The 18,541-nt window shown below is 40.2% G+C and overlaps 1 protein-coding gene across 4 annotated transcripts in view; it reads left to right on the plus strand.

Annotated features, from left to right (window-relative positions):
- Window positions 1–8,089: 8,089 nt before the first annotated feature.
- The window catches only part of NOL4 (nucleolar protein 4), a 256,811-nt gene continuing 246,359 nt past the window's right edge, over window positions 8,090–18,541 (plus strand). The window contains exon 1 of one of the 4 annotated variants that reach the window (XM_048840572.2): window positions 8,090–10,155. In XM_048840572.2, the coding sequence (XP_048696529.1) occupies window positions 9,889–10,155 (267 nt within the window). In that variant the 5' untranslated portion in view covers window positions 8,090–9,888. Of the gene's footprint in view, window positions 10,156–10,695; window positions 10,718–10,776; window positions 10,927–18,541 lie in introns of those variants that run through there. The other 3 variants (XM_048840571.2, XM_048840573.2, XM_048840575.2) reach the window with 3 other exon arrangements.

Below are 18,541 nucleotides of genomic sequence, written 5' to 3' on the forward strand. Positions count from 1 at the left end.
TTGGTCCTTTGGGTCAGGTGCCAGCCAGCTTAGCTAAGCTTCTTAACCCTTTACAGGTAACAGGATGTTGCCTCTGGCCAGGAGGGATTTTATAGCATTGTATACAGAAAGGTGGTTACCCTTCCCTTTATGTTTATGACAGTGAGGGACATTGTCAAAGGCTTTCTGAAAGTGCAAGTACACTATATCCACTGGATCACCCTTGTCCACATGTTTGTTGACCCCCCTCAAAGAATTCTAATAGATTAGTGAGGCATGATTTCCCTTTACCAAAGCTATGTTGACTCTCTTGTAACATATTGTGTTCATCTGTCTGATAATTCTGTCTTTACTGTAATTTCAACCTGTTTGCATGGTACTGAAGCTTACCAGCCTGTAATTGACAGGATCACCTCAGGAGCCTTTTTTAAAAATTGGCATCACAATAGCTATCTGGCACAGAGGCTTATTTTATGTGATAGGTTACTTACCATAGATAGGAGTAGTGTTTCTTTTTTTGTTGCAAGTTTTGTAACATTGGAGATATACCTCCCCAGATATAATTATGTTTGTTTAATTGAATGTTCAGTGAATTTTGCCATGTACCCGAGACCTGAATGATTACATATGTGAGCAATCACAAGTTGTATGTAAGCAATGACTCCTCTCTCTACGAAGTTAGAACTGCCTGTCATCATTGTTATGGAGATCATGAGGTAAAAATGTGGCAATAGTCTTCCATTAGAACCCCCTTGAGGAGGTGGTAGTACGTACACAGTTCAAGGTACATCATTTCCAATTAGTTACAGCTCCTTTATAACTAAACCAACCGTTTCTCAGTTTAGCTAAGCTTTCCTTACTGAGGACACCTTTTCCATTGAGGCTGAGAAAAAGGGCAAGTTTGAAATGTTAAAATGAAATAATTTTCCATTTACTAAGACAAAATAAAGCTTCTGAGAAATTTCTTAAAATGCCTTTTCTTGCGCTCTGCTAACTCAAAGTGCCAAACAGCATGATCAAATGGATCAAATGTTTCCCAGACATTCTTCTTTTGGCAGAACAAGGATGAAAGTTTTCAGACAAAAGTCTTTTCCTTCATCAGAAAGTTTACAAATGCCTGAAAATGTGTCCTGAACCATAACTCTGGCAACATGAGTATCTTGCCATGCTAGAGTTACCATCTGTAGACACTAGAACGTCAGTGAAAGACACCAGGCGTCACTCAGTCACTCTTCATTCTCTGTGCTTTAATGGACGGTTACATAACAGTTCATGTTCATAGTTCCCAATATGCAATATTTATAAATTGTAAATGCTTTATGTTAGAATCCCCGTAACAGTTTTGTGCATACGAGGCACTTTAAATGGTCAAACCGCTGCTTTGTGATCAATGCTTCATTACAATGAATGGGAGAGGTCACACATCTGTTGGTGCTATATTGTTTCAGTCTGGCTACAGAGCAAACACTACAGCAGTCCATTGATCTACTGTATGAAAGCTATCTTTGCAACCAGAAGGACTAGAAACTTAGATTTTCTAAAACAAAGGAAAACCTAGGATCTGCAGAACACAGCAAAACAAAATAAAACAAAACAAAAAAACGACAACAAAACCCTCAGTCTACAGAATCTGTGGATTTTTCTTGCTCAAAAAAATGCTAAAATCTTAAAGTTCACGTGATTCTGGGGAAGGGAGGAGGTTTTAAGAATTTCTGAAAGAAATGGATTCCATTTCTTTGTAAAGAATCCAAACTTCCATTCAATGAAAATTCTTAGCCCTTTCCATTGCAAAGATACTTGTTCAGATTAACCTTGACCGAAAAAAGTCTTCAGCAGCACAAATGGAATTCCACTTGTTTTCCCCAATTTATTAAAGCCATAGGGTTTGTCTAGATTAGGGAAAGTGGTTGAGGTCAGATCAGGGGGAGCCAAGCCTACAATATGAACAGCTAAATCAAAGTAAAAGGATTTACCTAACTTCATTCACTTTTTCTAATCCAGATAAACCTTGAAGTCTTCATTTCAGAAACTCCTTGTGATGATTTAAAAATCAGGGCCAGATCCTATATTCCAAGTGCACCAATAATCCCCACTGAAATCAATGGCATTATATATATATATATATATATATATAGGCCCTAAAATTCACACTATTTAGATTGTAAATTCTTTGTGTCGGGGACTTTTTGTTATAGGATTATACATTGCCTATCATAATGGGGTCTTGGTCCATAACTGAGGCTCCTAGATGCTACCTCCATGCAACTAATAAATAAAATTATTACATCAAACACTGGATGTGAATCATAAAATCTAATAGTAAATCGAATAGTAAATAGAAACATCCATTTGGTTAAATTCAGTGATGGCTCATACTCCCCATCTAATCCCATTGTTGGAATTGGACTGCTCATGTTTTTCTCACCCCGTTTCATTGTTCCACCCAATTAATAGTATTTTTGGTCACTTAGGGCATGATCCTGCTCCCACTAAAGTCAATGTGAAATTGTCTCCTGTGAGAACAGGATCAGCCCTTTTACAGTGTCTCTGTCTGAAGCAGTACTCCTGGATATAGTATCATTATTTTTCCTTTTACTGTGGCCCTGCAACTCCCTTTAACATTGAGTGTAACATGGTATGCATCAAGCATCACCTGTGGGTATGTCACTTTTTTCCTGCCCTCCACTACTCTGTGACCTGGCTTCAGTGACAAGCATAATATGGCATCAGTGTGATGTGGAAGTGACTGAGAAGCACCCAGCAGGCAATTGTTTTGAGAAGAATCATATCTCAGTCCAGGTAAGCAAGACAGTCATGCCTATCTTATGACACTTTTGCCAAATATGGATTAACATTAAAATTAGGGCAGTCAATTAATCACAGTTAACTCACGCAATTAACTCAAAAAAATAATCGCAATTTAAAAAATTAATCACAATTAATTGTATGGTTAAACAAATAGAATACCAATTGGAATTTATTAATTATTTTGGATGTTCTTCTACATTTTCAAATATATCAATTTCAATTACAATACAGAATACAAAGTGTACAGTGCTCAATTTATATTATTTTTATTACAAATATTTCCACTATAAAAATGATAAACCAAAGAAACAGTATTTTTCAATGCACCTCATACAAGTACTGTAGTGCAATCTCTTTGTCGTTGAAGTGCAACTTACAAATATAGGTTTTTTTGTTACATAACTGCACTCAAAAACAAAATAATGTAAAACTTTAGAGCCTACAAGTCCACTCAGTCCTTTTTCTTGTTCAGCCAATCGCTAAGAGAAACAAGTTTGTTTATGTTTACAGGAGATAATGCTGCCCACTTCTTAATTACAGTGTCACCTGAAAGTGAGAACAGGCGTTCGCATGGCACTGTTGTAGCTGGCGTAGCAAGATACTTACGTGAGAGATGTTCTAAAGATTCATATGCTTCTTCATGCTTCAGCCACCATTCCAGAGGACATGCGTCCATGCTGATGACACTTGTTAAAAAAAGGAATGTGTTTATTAAATTTGTGACCGAACTCCTTGGGGGAGAATTATATGTCTCCTTCTCTGTTTTACCCACATTCTGCCATATATTTCATGTTATAGCAATCTCGGATGATGACTCAGCACATGTTGTTCAGAACATTTTCACTGCAAATCTGACAAAATGCAAAGAAGATACCAATGTGAAATTTCTAAAGATAGCTACAGCACTCAACCCAAGATTTAAGAATCTGAAGTGCCTTCCAAAATCTTAGAGGGATGAGGTGTGGAGCATGCTTTCAGAAGTCTTAAAAGAACAACACTCTGATGCGGAAACTAGAGAACCTGAACCACCAAAAAAGAAAATCGACCTCCTGCTGGTGGCATCTGACTCAGATGATGAAAATGAACACGCATTGGTCCGCACTACTTTGGATCGTTATCGAGCAGAACCCATCATCAGCATGGATGCATGTCCTCTGGAATGGTGGTTGAAACATCAAGGGACATATGAGTCTTTAGCGCACCCGGCATGGATGTAAATATCTTGTAATGCTGGCTACAACAGTGCCATGCAAATAGCTCTCCTCACTTTCAGGTTAGATTGTAAACAAGAAGCAGGCAGCATTATCTTCTGCAAATGTAAACAAACTTGTTTGTCTGAATGATTGGCTGAACAAGAAGTAGGACTGATTGGATTTGTAGGCTCGAAAGTTTTACACCGATTTATTTTTGAATGCAGGGTTTTTTGGTACATAATTCTACATTTGTAAGTACAACTTTCAAGATAAAGAGATTGCTCTATAGTACTTATATTAGGTGAATTGAAAAATACTATTTCTTTTGTTTTTTACAATAAAAATATTTGTAATCAAATATAAAGTGAGCACTGATGAGATTACTGGTTCTGTGGATGAAGGGAAAGCAGTGGATGTATTGTTTCTTGACTTTAGCAAAGCTTTTGACACGGTCTCCCACAGTATTCTTGTCAGCAAGTTAAGGAAGTATGGGCTGGAAGAATGCACTATAAGGTGGGCAGAAAGCTGGCTAGATTGTCGGGCTCAACGGGTAGTGATCAATGGCTCCATGTCTAGTTGGCAGCCGGTATCAAGTGGAGTGCCCCAAGGGTCAGTCCTGGGGCCGGTTTTGTTCAATATCTTCATAAATGATCTGGAGGATGGTGTGAATTGCACTCTCAGCAAATTTGCGGATGATACTAAACTGGGAGGAGTGGTAGATACGCTGGAGGGGAGGGATAGGATACAGAAGGACCTAGACAAATTGGAGGATTGGGCCAAAAGAAATCTGATGAGGTTCAATAAGGATAAGTGCAGGGTCCTGCACTTAGGACGGAAGAACCCAATGCACAGCTACAGACTAGGGACCGAATGGCTAGGCAGCAGTTCTGCGGAAAAGGACCTAGGGGTGACAGTGGACGAGAAGCTGGATATGAGTCAGCAGTGTGCCCTTGTTGCCAAGAAGGCCAATGGCATTTTGGGATGTATAAGTAGGGGCATAGCGAGCAGATCGAGGGACGTGATCATTCCCCTCTATTTGACATTGGTGAGGCCTCATCTGGAGTACTGTGTCCAGTTTTGGGCCCCACACTACAAGAAGGATGTGGATAAATTGGAGAGAGTCCAGCGAAGGGCAACAAAAATGATTAGGGGTCTGGAACACATGACTTATGAGGAGAGGCTGAGGGAGCTGGGATTGTTTAGCCTGCAGAAGAGAAGAATGAGGGGGGATTTGATAGCTGCTTTCAACTACCTGAAAGGGGGTTCCAAAGAGGATGGCTCTAGACTGTTCTCAATGGTAGCAGATGACAGAACGAGGAGTAATGGTCTCAAGCTGCAGTGGGGGAGGTTTAGATTGGATATTAGGAAAAACTTTTTCACTATGAGGGTGGTGAAACACTGGAATGCGTTACCTAGGGAGGTGGTAGAATCTCCTTCCTTAGAGGTTTTTAAGGTCAGGCTTGACAAAGCCCTGGCTGGGATGATTTAACTGGGAATTGGTCCTGCTTCGAGCAGGGGGTTGGACTAGATGACCTTCTGGGGTCCCTTCCAACCCTTATATTCTATGATTCTATGATTCACTGTACACTTTGATTTCAATTACAACACAATACAATGTATTTGAAAATGTAGAAAACATCCAAAAATATTTAGATGAATTGTATTCTGTTATTGTTTAATCATGCGATTAATTGCGATTAATTTTTTAAATCACTGCAACAGTCATAATTAAAACGATATTACTTCCCTTAAAATCTGCTGACCAAAGTTCTAATGAGATGCTCTATATTTCCAACTCTCCACTTCTTGGTAGCAATTCCATTATGGTGTCTGTCCCACAGCTCCTGCAATGGTCACACAAGTCCTGTATTCAACCCGTGTTAAACAGGGCTGTCATGATAATTTTTGGACCAGTGGCCAATAAAAAATCATGGGCTTCATTGACCTATGTGCATGTCCTATTTTTCTCTGTCCTTTCCCCCAGCCTGCCTTCCTCCTCCTCTATGTACCTCTGTCTACTTTCTCATGGTCCTTTCCCCTTATGTCAAGCATGTTTTTAATGTAGTAGCACCCTATGTCTGACTGCCCTCCCAGATCCTACTGATGCTAAGCACGGTGTTGGGAATACTAATATTGCTCTCTAATGCTGCTAGGAAGTAGTCCTGCCTTTAAACAAAAGTCTTGTCCTTGATTTTGCCTGGGCATATATTTGCCTGGAAATATAATATGGTAGCTCTACATATAAAAGCCCAAAGCAAACACAGTGTCATGGGACACAGGAGTAGTATTAGCAGGGCTTCCAAAACCTCAAGTGATCTGGGCCTGATCCTCTGGAGTGCAGGGCCCTCAACTCCTAATAACTTTATTGAGAGCTGAGCATGCTCAGCACTTCACAAGATTTAGCCAACATGGAAGAGGTGGTGCTTAGAACCACTATGAAAGTGTTTTAATTTAGAAATATTTCATCATAGGCTGGCCAGAGTGGGGCGCTCTACCACACATATGGATACTAGGAATTCTCTCCATCATTGCCCCTTTTCAAAGGGACCTTGCCTTCATGTTGCACAAGTCATTGAGAAAGGAGAGATGGGGAGCAATAAAGTCCAGCATCTCACCTCCGGAGACTCAACAACTACCTTTTGCATTAGTTTGTTTCTTCCAGGCCTGCGGTGGCTAGAAACCCAAACACAATCTATTCTACGCCACCTTCTGCTAAGAACTAAACAACAAATTAAACCTTTGAAAATAAAAATGTAAAATTTATTTTGGGTCAACTGGATGTAGAAAGAGGAGATGTATTCCCTCCATTGTCCCTGGGCTTAGTCCCCTATCAATCGTGTGACAATTTACTTTCATTTCTGGAAATTAGCAATATCAGAAATGTGGACTCATGAAGTTGAGGTTATCAACAGTGTTATTTGTGATAATTAATCCCACATCCTTTGTAGTGGCTTCTGTTTTGTCCATGTGTTCATTTAGAGTGTCTGTACTACACTTGGGCCTCAGAAGAGTGAGACGCATCTCTTTTTCTAAAAGAGCTGCTCTAGGAATTATTTTAGGGAAGTTCTATGGCCTGTTGTACAGGAAGTCAGATGAGATGATCACAATGGTCCCTTCTGGCCTCGGAATCTATGAATCAGAGCCCACTTGGGAGGGGTTGGGTTGGAGTTCCTGAGTCTCTGTGGAGTTTGCACCTGTGAAGAGAACGGTGTAGAAATGTCCTAATGCCTGTTAGGATTTTCTTGGTGATGGTCTTACATTTGCCCAAAGATGATACAAGCAAACTGTCGGAAGCTATCCTGCTGCTCCGATTCCTGGCGGTGAACTAGAGACTCAAACAGAAGAAAAGAAAACCAGAAGTGTTTTTCTTTTATTTCAAAATGGATAAACTGATCCTCTAAAGGCCACCACGTCCCCTTTTAAATGGTAACTGCTGGGATTTGCTGTCTCTCCGCCAGATGTGTTAGCTATAGTGCCCTCCTCCAGATGTGGCTGCCACTCAAGCTTGTGGGCTAACACCAGGTTCACAGGCCAGTTTAATTTGGAGACATAAAATATTCCCCGGCCACTTTTGCATTTTTAAAAAAACAAGAAGCAGGAAGGGACGTGGGTGGGTGGCGGTGCAGCCAGACTGAGGTCTGCTGCTCCCGCTTCTGTGGGAACCCTGCAAGTTAATGAGAATCCACCCGGGACTGCTGACCGCTGCCTTAGTCCACCGGGTGCAAAGGAAAATCGCTCTGCCTCCTGCAGCTGGCCCTCTCTCTCATTTGTTGCTCCAATAAGCAATAATTAGGTCCTAAGCTAATGATGTGTCAGCTGATCTGCTGTGTGTGTAGAAGGGAAGGGGGGGGCTCGGTGAAATCTCCATGGAAACCCTCCCCTTGCATTCCCCCCCCCCCCCCACCTGGCTCTGGCTGAGGATGTGCTTGCAGCCGCCTCTCCTTCCCTGCGCCACCTTGCTGCCTGGCCGCCCCGCCTGCCCCGCGTTCTGTAACCTGCTGCCGCCTGCAGCATGCGCACTGCCCGGGATCCCTAAATGGGACAATTCTGTCCGTCACGTAGCTGCTCAGCCGTCTCCACAGAAACTTTTGTCCCGCTGGCCAATCAGCGCGCGGGCGACGGCGGGGGGAGAGAGAGGTTTAGTGTGGAGCTTTGCTCTCGCTCAGCCTGTGCCGCTGCTGTCAGTCCCGGCTCCAGCCGCCGCCAGACCTTCCAATAGAGCCACTGAGCAGAGCGAGCTGGGAAGGCGGAGAAGGAGGAGGAGGGGCTGACCATTTTGCAAGTGCCTGCCTGGGACAAGGCTGCTCCAGGGTGCGCCAGGGTGCCGAGGCGTTTCACTTTGTTTTCGTTCTGGAGACCAGAGGAGGAAAAAAAAAAAACCAAACAAACCCAACCCGTATATAAAAATGGGGAAATGCTGGCTGTGAAACGGACCAGGAATGTGTGTGCACTTGTCTGGCCGCCCGTTTAGCAGAGGAGCTGAACAGGAGCAGGACGGGTTGAAGCACACAGAGACAGAGAGTGGGAGTGTGTGTGTCTAAGACAGGGGATCTTGCAGACGCTGGGAGAGGAGGATGGGAACTCCCCTTCTCCTGGTTCCTTTTAATGATTGGAAATAGGTATTGAATGGAGGAGCTGCAGTCTGCATTTGCCTTGGAAGATCGTCAAGAGGAGCTAACAATTTGGCTACTTTCACCAGAGAAGGGGGTGTCCTTCGTTACGTGGTAGGAAAAAGGGAGAGATCAGAAATCTCAAGGGTGACTTGAAACTGTGGCAAAGCCAAAGGGAGAGAAAAAAATCGATCCCTTCAAAAAATAAGGGGGTTCTATTAAGCATCCGTACGCAAACTTACTTCAATGCCTTGTAGCCAGTTTAGCAAGGAAACCCCAGACCGGAGGAGTCCTACATGTGTGAGCACCATTATTAAACTGGCAGACCAACCGACAGCCGCCTTCTTTTCTTACCAACATCCTTCTGGGACTGATCTCTCTCCTTTGGTCTAACATCTGATCATATCTGGTACATATTTTTCCTCCATCTGCTGGGATTTTAAATAAATAAATAAATACGAATTCCTATTAGGGCATCTGAAATTCAATGGGACTGAGTAGGAGCAAGTGAAATTTTCACAGACCGTTTACAAAAAATAAAAATATAAAAAATGTGGATGGGATTTGTTAGGAAGGAAAATAACAGGTAAGAACTTTCTTTCTTTCCCGTACTTTAATGCCCAAAGCAGAGAAATCTAAAGCAAAAACAGCCAGGGAACAGAGACCAGTTTGCCCTTCAGTGTTTCCTCCATCCTGCACAGAGGCTGCTTTAGGAGAGGCACGGTCCTTCAGGACAGACACAGAAAACCCTTTGAAAAAGCGGCGAGGGCTGGCTGGGGTGGAGGGTGTTTTTTCACCTGCACCATCCCCGGTGCAGCCGGGTGGAGCTGATACATGAGAGAGAAGAATACGAGTCAATATTCTATTTTCTCTTTTTGTTAAGCCAAGGGATAGGATTTTAATTATTTATAAATCAAAACCCTCTGGGTAGACGCTACTGGAGACAGTGGGATAGTCCTGCCTTGCACAATATTGGAGAGCGATCACGTACAGTAGAAGGATAAGAGAAGCCTCTACGAGACCCGTTTGCCTTCTGTGATCCGGCACAGTTAAAAAAAAAATGAACAAGAACATTGCTACACTATTGAATTGATTGCTAACCCCCTACCCATCCCCCCCTGCCCCCAACAACAACAACAACAAAAATCAGCTGGGATCTGCTCGCACCGGGACCTCCTCTCATTCCATCTTGGTGGTGGATGCATTTTTCATGAGCACTAGGTGAACAGGTGCAAAGTACATTTGGAAGATCCAGGCACGGCCCGTTTTGTAGTGTGTGTGGTGTCTCGTAGGAGATCATGGAGAGCAGCGACCGGGACATGTATCGCCAGTTTCAGGACTGGTGTCTCAGGACTTACGGGGACTCGGGGAAAACCAAGACGGTGACCCGTAAAAAATACGATCGGATCGTCCAGCTCTTGAATGGCTCCGAATCGAGCTCCACGGATAATGCCAAATTTAAATTCTGGGTCAAATCTAAAGGTTTCCAGCTCGGCAATTCGGACGAGGTCAATGGTGCTGGTGGAAGAGGGAAGCAAGTGCTGTACGTGCCAGTCAAAACCACGGTTAGTAGAGAATTGTCTTCCTTGTTATATGGCGACAAATGCAGCCTATAGTGGGAGAGAGGACAGCCACAGTTGGCCCGTTTCTCTCTTCCCCCCTAAGCCATCACCATGTTGTATTTGCGTGTCACATTATGCACAGGTTCGGGCTTTGTGGCCTTTTAATTTCAAGGGATCATGCACCCCACCGCCCCCGCTTCCTCTATGCTGTTATTTTGGGGTGGGCTATTGTCCCGGCCCTTTGGCTGTGTGCTGTCTGTTGCGTGTCTTGCCATTGTATAAAGGCCACACAATTACGATTACAGCGGCACATTTTCATAATATTCTATTGCGATCGATAGAGCACGGTGTATCCTTGTTGGCACAAAGCCCATTGTGGCGCCGGTCCTTTATTTGGGGGCTTCCCCGGGATATCGGGTTTTTGTATTGTTAGACCACAGCCCCTGAGACACGGAGCAGCAGGGATATGCCTTGATGAATCTGGAGCGTTGCTATTTTATTAAAGGAGGCGAGGAGAGGATGATCAACAAAGAGAGAGAGAGAGCGGTTTCCACATGACCAAATGGTAGATTTTGTTTCTCTTTCTGGGATTGCTCAAGCCTCACAGCTATAAAGCTTAAACTCAATTGATGCCATCCAGTACTAGCACCAGCCTTCCCAGGGTCTGAATCTGAATAGCTAGACGCAGTTCTAACAGCGGAGGAGCTATTATGCTTGGTGGTGGCAAGAGCTACAGAATTTCCTATTTAAGAAGATGGGAACTATTGGCTACAAGTAGGTTTGCATATCGAACTCTTTAATATATCATTTTCCCCCTCTAAACTACCTCAGGGAATTTAGACTCCTTATTTGGGGATCTAAAGATGGAAACACAGACAGTCTTTTATTTCTGCTTTGGCATTTTGGTTTGATAAACAATATTTTCTTTTGCATTGAAATCTCATCCTGGTCTAATGAATATGCTCCTGGATGGCATAATACAGAAGGCTTCTTGAAAAGTATTCTAGGTTTAATTACAACATGTGTTGCTGGGGAAAATCTGGAGATTCTGTAGAAGTATCTTCTTCAAAGTATTAATAAATCAAGGCATTTGTGGTGCTAGTTTATATTTGTCCTCTTTCTAATCATCAAAGTAACTGTGGTCAGGTAGTATAGATGTGGATTTAATTTTGTAAAGGAGTTAAAAGGCAAGAGATAGAGAATGTTCTGAGCGATGTTTATGTTCCCTCCTTACCTCTTCTATTCACAAAGGGTTCTAGGTCTGCCTATAGATCCAGGCTTTACATGGAGAATGGCATGTTACTTTTCTAGAGTTAAACAGCAGATTATTAATATTTGATCCTGAGATTCTCTGTAGATCAAATATATTTTGGGATGGAAATTGAAAATCAAGCCTAGAACATAGGAAAAATTATCTCAAATAGAATTATACTTGTAGGCTGAATTATTTTATTCTTCCACTAATTGGAGCAGTGTTTTTTTAAGTGTCTTGCATGAAAGGTCTTTTATTTCTTATGGGTTTACTTTTCATCACAAGTTCAGAACTGCAAGCAAATTCCTTATTTTGGGGTAAAATTAAATTAATGAACAGTCTGAATAAAAAGGCTAACGTTATTTTTACAAGATTTAGTAAAAGGTAGAGCTATTCTGGGCCTTTCAAAAAACAACACTTTTTTATGTCACCAACTTGTACATTGTCTGGCATCTTTACTAGGCCAGGAGGGTTTGGATTTCCTTCCCGCTTTTTGTCGTTCTTGATTTTTTCCAGTCCCTGTGTCTAGAACCTTTCTTGATGTGTTTATCGGTTAAGAGATTTTAATTAAATGTTGGTCTTAATGCTTCTGCTTACATTTGGAATCCTGTGAATATTTGTGTATCTCTCTCTCTCAATAGATAGATAAATATTATAACAACCAACCAGGCACCATAACAAAAGCAGGACAAGAGAGCTACCATTGATACAGCCATAAAAATTTGAAGTATGTCTGCATTATATTGAATTATTAAACATAAAATATTAATTAACAGATCCTGCAGTCTTTGCTCAGGTAAACGTCCACTGACTTCCATTTGCCTAAGTGTTTGGTTTCCAACATCTGTTTCACAGTATAAACAAGAAAAGAGTATGCACAGCATTCAGATACAACTTACCAGTTACTAAAAACAAATGTCATCCCCCACTTAAACACATGCAATTAACTTCATACTCCAATCACAAAGGGAAGTAGCATTGTTTAAGCAGATCCGTAGAGTGGCATCTATTTGTCTGATATGTTACTATATGCCAAAGAGTACCAAATGCTGAATGCTCCAAAAGGAATTGTTTTATATATTATGGGTGAAATCCTGGACCCATTAAAGTTAATGACAAAACTCCCATTGACTTAAATGGTGCTAGGATTTCACTCTGTAACTCAAAATTATGTTTTATATAGGAGTAACCTGATGTTTTCAGGTGGCACCCTTACAAGTTATTGTTGTTTAGCTCTCAAAAGCCCACCCTTTCATTCATTTAGTGAAATCCACACTATTGAAGAGTTTATTCATTTATGATAATTCATAACTAACCCTATTGTTTAGGTTCTACAGTACTTATGCCATTTTTGTCTTGCTGTTGTCACAGAAATTTGAGCTCTTCCTGCTCACAAAAACAGCCACAAACAGTATCAAAGCCTAAAAGAGTAAAAACTTTCTCCATCACTTGATCTCTCAATAGTAAAAGTAATTAATGTACAATTAATCATCAATGGTCATTCTGGCCAGCGCAAGCACTCTCTGTGCATCACTTAGATGAAATTACAATTTTAACTTCAAAGTCATAAACTGGTTAAAAATAAGTAAATAATATGCAACGACGTTGTTCAGAATTATTCTCTCCTTGAAGCTCTAAGGTTTGTTGCTCAGCTTTGCTGTCAGCCACAGAGATTTGCTCCTGATGGTGCTGTAATCCACTGCTGCTGGTAATTAGACATCATTACTGCTGCGTTAAAGGGAAAGAGAGAAGGGGAGAGGACAGACTGGGGCTAATTAACTACTTGATTCTAATGAAAGAAAGAGAGACTGATAGCAACTGGGAGGTTCAACCGGAACAGACTAGACATACAATGCAGACTTAATTGAAGCAAGGGTATCTTGCAGGCTTAGAGTAGCTAAGGCTTGGTCTACTTCTTGTATTTCATGGGCAGTGACATGCTAGGTTTTGTCCATTTTTCCATTGCTTGTTTGGTGAGCATCCCAAAATCACAAGCCTGTTTTAAATATCAACTTAAATATACAAACAAGCAGAATATTTAGATAGTTACACGTAGTCTTCTTCTATTTTACTGGCCTGGTCTCCTCAAGAGCAACAGGAACAAATCAATCTCAGAATGTTCACATCCCTCTGTGGTCTAGGAGATGCACTTGAGGTCACCAAGCAACAACATCCTGCAAAACAGCCATTTTAGGTCCAGAGTGGGACAACACACAGTGAAGTATTTGAATACACAGTCCAGCGAACATCCTACTTCTTCTACTTTTTACATTTTTACTGTTGTTGTCATATGTTCTTTTTCATTGAGCCCAAGCTTCACTTTATGAGAACAGTGAAATGATGCCTAACTTAAAGGCATTACATAAAAGTATTAAATTGAGAAATATGCCAAATGGCTGACAATAATTAGTATATACTTTTAATGGTTGGTACCCACAATCACTTATGAATGTGCAGAACTAATATTACAAGTGTAATATCTTTTTAAACTGTGTAAATGACTGTTATGATTGGTTTCCTTGTATTCTGTCTATCCACTTCGCTGAAATTGTTGCCAGATTAAAAACTGGAGAACAAAATAATAATAATTAATTATCAGTATTATTTTTCTTGGTTTGTGTTATTCCTGGGCAAAAATATGGTTCCTAAAATCTTCCCAGATTTAGAAACTGCTAAAAAAATAAGCTAAGAAATAGTGGGCCAATAAATACCATCAGATTTTAAGCAGAACTCCCCATTTAAATAAGAAATTCTGCCTACAAATTGATTATAAAATATGCCCCAATGTGCAGAATATACTTTGTACAGAAATCTACAGGGACAGAAGCTCAAGGGGCAGATTCTGATATCAGTGTAAATTTGGAGTAACTGCAGTAACTGCAATTGAGTTATTGAATAACTGAAATCAAGTCTAGCCTTCAGTATGCATTTTCCCATATTTTCTTTTATACTTTTCCCACTTGGGCACGTAAAACCAACCTTCCTTCAAAAACAAAAATATGTTGGCTTTAGTTAGATCCTTCGATCCTGACCCTACAGGAAGATATGCCTTAGTGGAATAATGGAGCTCCAAACAGGCTAAGGGTCTGCACTAATGGATTTGATTACAGGATCAGGGGCTTAAAAATTAAGGTTTATTGAGTTCAATAGACCAGTCTGTATCCTCATTTATCTATTCATGGAGTCATTTCTTGATCTTATAATTTGATGGGTGCAGTTTTGGTTATGAATACTAATATACGAGAAATACATTAAAGAAAAAATAGTTTGTATGTTAAAAGAGAGGTTGACATTGTTACCATGTGTTTTCAATTATTTTCATCTTGTGGGACACTTTATGGCAATCTAAAAGCATGTAGCATCATTTCAATACTTTTCTCTTTATTTTTGTAGCAGGTAGTATTAAAGGTGAACAAAAGAGTTCGGAAAATATATGTTTGTAGCTCTCTATATCCTAATGAACTACCAAAATATAACAGATATAAAGGTGAAACAATGTAATTAAGAGACTGATGTTGAAGGTTGGCTGTAATTTATCCCAGAGTACACTTGTGCAGTTGTTCATAGTCCTACTGAATGCTTCCCCATTTCTCGAAAGCTCCACTCAACCCCTCATATCCTGCAATGTCTTGCTCATTCACCTTTCCCTCACAACCACATCTTTGCTCAGCCCTTCACAGCTCCATCTGTTCCTATTCCTCTTACCCACACCCTATACCTCTGCTGCCCAGCTTGCTTCCTGGTCTGCTAATGGTCTCTGTGAGCTGAGGAATCAGGAATACGTAGAGGTAGTATCAGAAAATGGATATAGCTGATAGAACTAAACAGTTCAGATGGTTATTTTTTATGTAGCTCAATTAGGTTTTCATGAATAAAGAGAATGTCTATGCCATTAAAATTAAAATGTCAAAAGTGGCATATATTTAAGATGTTATCTATGTGTGTTTATGTTTGTGATATTTTGGAGTTTGTGGTAACTGTGTTTGTTTAGCTAGAACTATACAAAATAGTGTGAGTAAAAACAGCAAATTTTCGAAACAAAGGCATCTGTAAATGTTTCCTCTGTACAATTAGAAACTATTTTATTTTAAGATTACATACAAAATACCATTGTTCTTTGAATAGTGTGCCAAATTTAAAAACCAAATTAAATCACTTCCGTATGAAACAAGAACTTTCGTCTTCCTGTACGTGTAACTTTATCTGAACAAAAGTCACTACTGACATCTCCATTTTATACATATTTATACATACAATATACAACACAGTCAGGGACCCATCCACTTTATAAAAAATTAACCACCCTAATAAAGAGCCAACAGCTGGCATGAAAGTCCAAGTCTGTAACAGAGTTCTTGGTCCCCATTTTTCTCCAGCAAATGTCTTGTAGAAGCAGTGTTCCAAAAATAAGTTGCCAGTTTAATTTATGCAAAATTTTGGAACTTGCTTGGAATATTATGGAGAAAGTGGACTTGATTCTCCACTATTCTTGGGGCACTAAGCCTACACCAAAGTGCAGGAGGCAGCTGATGAGGGTTGGCAGAGGAGGCAGCACAAATGGTGAAGAAAAAATTAAGGAGGTAGATGTGGAGAAAGATTAGGAAACATCAAGAGAACACTGAAACTCCTGATTCTACAGCTCAGATTTACCTAGGAGGAGAGCTCCTGGCAACAGAAAGTTGGATGCGGTGGCACAAGCACCAGAGAAACTTCGTTCCTGGGTAGCTTGCATTGGCCAACACAGCTCCCAAAATGGGCAGCATTGACAGAACAACTAGAGTGGCTGAGGGATGTATTGATTCTGCAAATCTCCTAGGGAGCTGCCAGAAGAAGATAAAGCTGCCTCTGACTGGTGAAGTCCCTGAAGGAGGGCAGATGGCCAGGTTGGTACATGCCTGTGCACTTTGTGCTACTCCCCAAGGGCAAGAGTGAACCTGATCTTGCACCTTTTTCACCTAATACTTTTTACCTTATTTAAGTAGATGAGCATCTACTTTTAAAAGACCACTTTTAAACAGGTACACTGAGGTAAAATATCCAGATAGGCAAGGAACACTTGCCACAATTAATGATGTTGGGCATTCTTGTACGTATAAGGAACCTTGTTAAAGGTCACCATTTCTTTGTCTGATGAATGGCAACTTCCTACCCATTCATTTCAGATTCGTTGCATCAGATGAAGTGGGTTTTAGCCCACGAAAGCTTATGCCCAAATAAATTTGTTCATCTCTAAGGTGCCACAAGGACTCCTTGTTATTTTTTCATTCATTTCGGTGTGAGTTTTATGGCTATTAGTACAAGGTTCTCAACACCTAATCCAAAGTTCTGTAAATTGAGTACCTTGCCATTTGGAGATATATATGTACACGGACTAAAGACAGTCTCCTAAATTTAATGTAACATTTGAACCACTAACTTCTACCTGTGAATACATATCAATTTAAGGGACTATCTGTAGTGGACATTTTAGTAAATAAATCTAATCGATGGCAGAGTTCACCTGAAGCAAAGACTTTTTTCCAGACATAAATGTACAATATGAACGTTGGTAATTTTTATTAAACGACCTACTTGAAACTAGGCTGAAATTCATTCAACTATTTTCACCTAAGAGGTTGTAAATGAGGTCCTCTGGGAAATGTCAGGCCAGAATTTTACCAATAAATTCACTTTCTGAAAGTTTTGTAAATCGTTGTTCCACAAAACTCTTTGATTTAGCAGCAGACTACCAATGCTATTATGCCTTGGCTTCCTTTTAAAAAATAAATAAATTCAGAGACTATGGCCACTTATACTTGAATCACTCTCACTGCAGACTACAATTTCTAACATTGTGAAATACCCTTTGTGGTTAATCTCAATGTCTGCTAGCCAAAAACCTTATCACAACTTTGCCTATGAAACTATGTAAGGTCTAAACTCAAGACAGACACAGAACTCAAGTAGCTGATACTAAATTATAAGTTGCTCTTGTGGTAAGACTATGATTTTAGTGGCATTTGGAAAATCAAACTTTTAGAAGTGACTTGTATTCTCTAGGTGTGAATTGACAATTAAACAATTATTTAAATACATCAGGAGCAGCAAGCCTGTGGTAGGGCCACTTGTTTTGCCAGACTGCAAGGGCAATCAAAGAAGACGAGACCTTTCACTGAAAATAAATTATTTCATTCAAAGGCTTCCCCTCTGTAAATGATGAGGAAGTACCTATCCCCGGATTACACTTTATAGGTAATGAAACTGAGGCACTGATAGAAATAGAGGTATAATAGAAAAGATGATGGGACAACTCAAGATAAATTGCAGTAAATCACCAGGACTGGTACAAATCCAAGAGTTCTGAAGAACTAAAGAATGAAGTAATTAAAATATTAACATTTCTCATTTGCCATTAAAACAGCTGTGATACTGTGCGGTGGCCAAAAATCTATAAAAAAGGGGCAAGGATGTTAATAGAATTTGTCTATCATAGACCTGTGAGCTATATTTCAATACCAGAAAAGAAACAGTAAGAAAATCATTACAGAGTTGTTAAGTCCTTAGATGAGCATAACACGATTGATATAAACCAGCAAGGCTTCTGCAAGTGTTAATTATATTTCTCTAGCCTGTTAGAATTCGTTGAGTTAACACAATACAGATCTAGTGTATATAACTTTAGACTGTCAAGTCTTTTTATAAAATAATTCAGAAGATGAAACTTAGGGACTAAGTCTGTTTCCACTGACCTCAAAATGACTCTGATATTGACTTTCGTGGGAGCAGGACTGGATCCTTGGTAATGATGGCATAAGAGACAAAAAGTCCTGTTAAAGACTAAATGCTGGTTAAGATATGTGAAACAAAGGATTGGAATAAATGGCTATTTTCAGCATGGGAAGTGATTAATAATGGTAGGAATGGAGTTCAATATATATAATGATTTGGAAGATAGGTGAATAGCAGGGTTGTCAACATTTGGTGGGCAATGGACATGCAAATTATTTAGGTTAGTCAAGTCTAGGGAGCACTGGGAGGAGAAAAAAGAAGTACCATAAAGAGTAGAAAAATAAGAAATCTGACAGATGAAATTCACTCTAGACCAGTGGAAGGTAATTCACATAGTGTGTCATTGCCCTTTAATTATTGAAAGAAACA

Source organism: Caretta caretta, chromosome 2 (assembly GCF_965140235.1).
Source record: "Caretta caretta isolate rCarCar2 chromosome 2, rCarCar1.hap1, whole genome shotgun sequence".
In the NCBI taxonomy this organism is placed as follows: Eukaryota; Metazoa; Chordata; order Testudines; family Cheloniidae; genus Caretta; species Caretta caretta.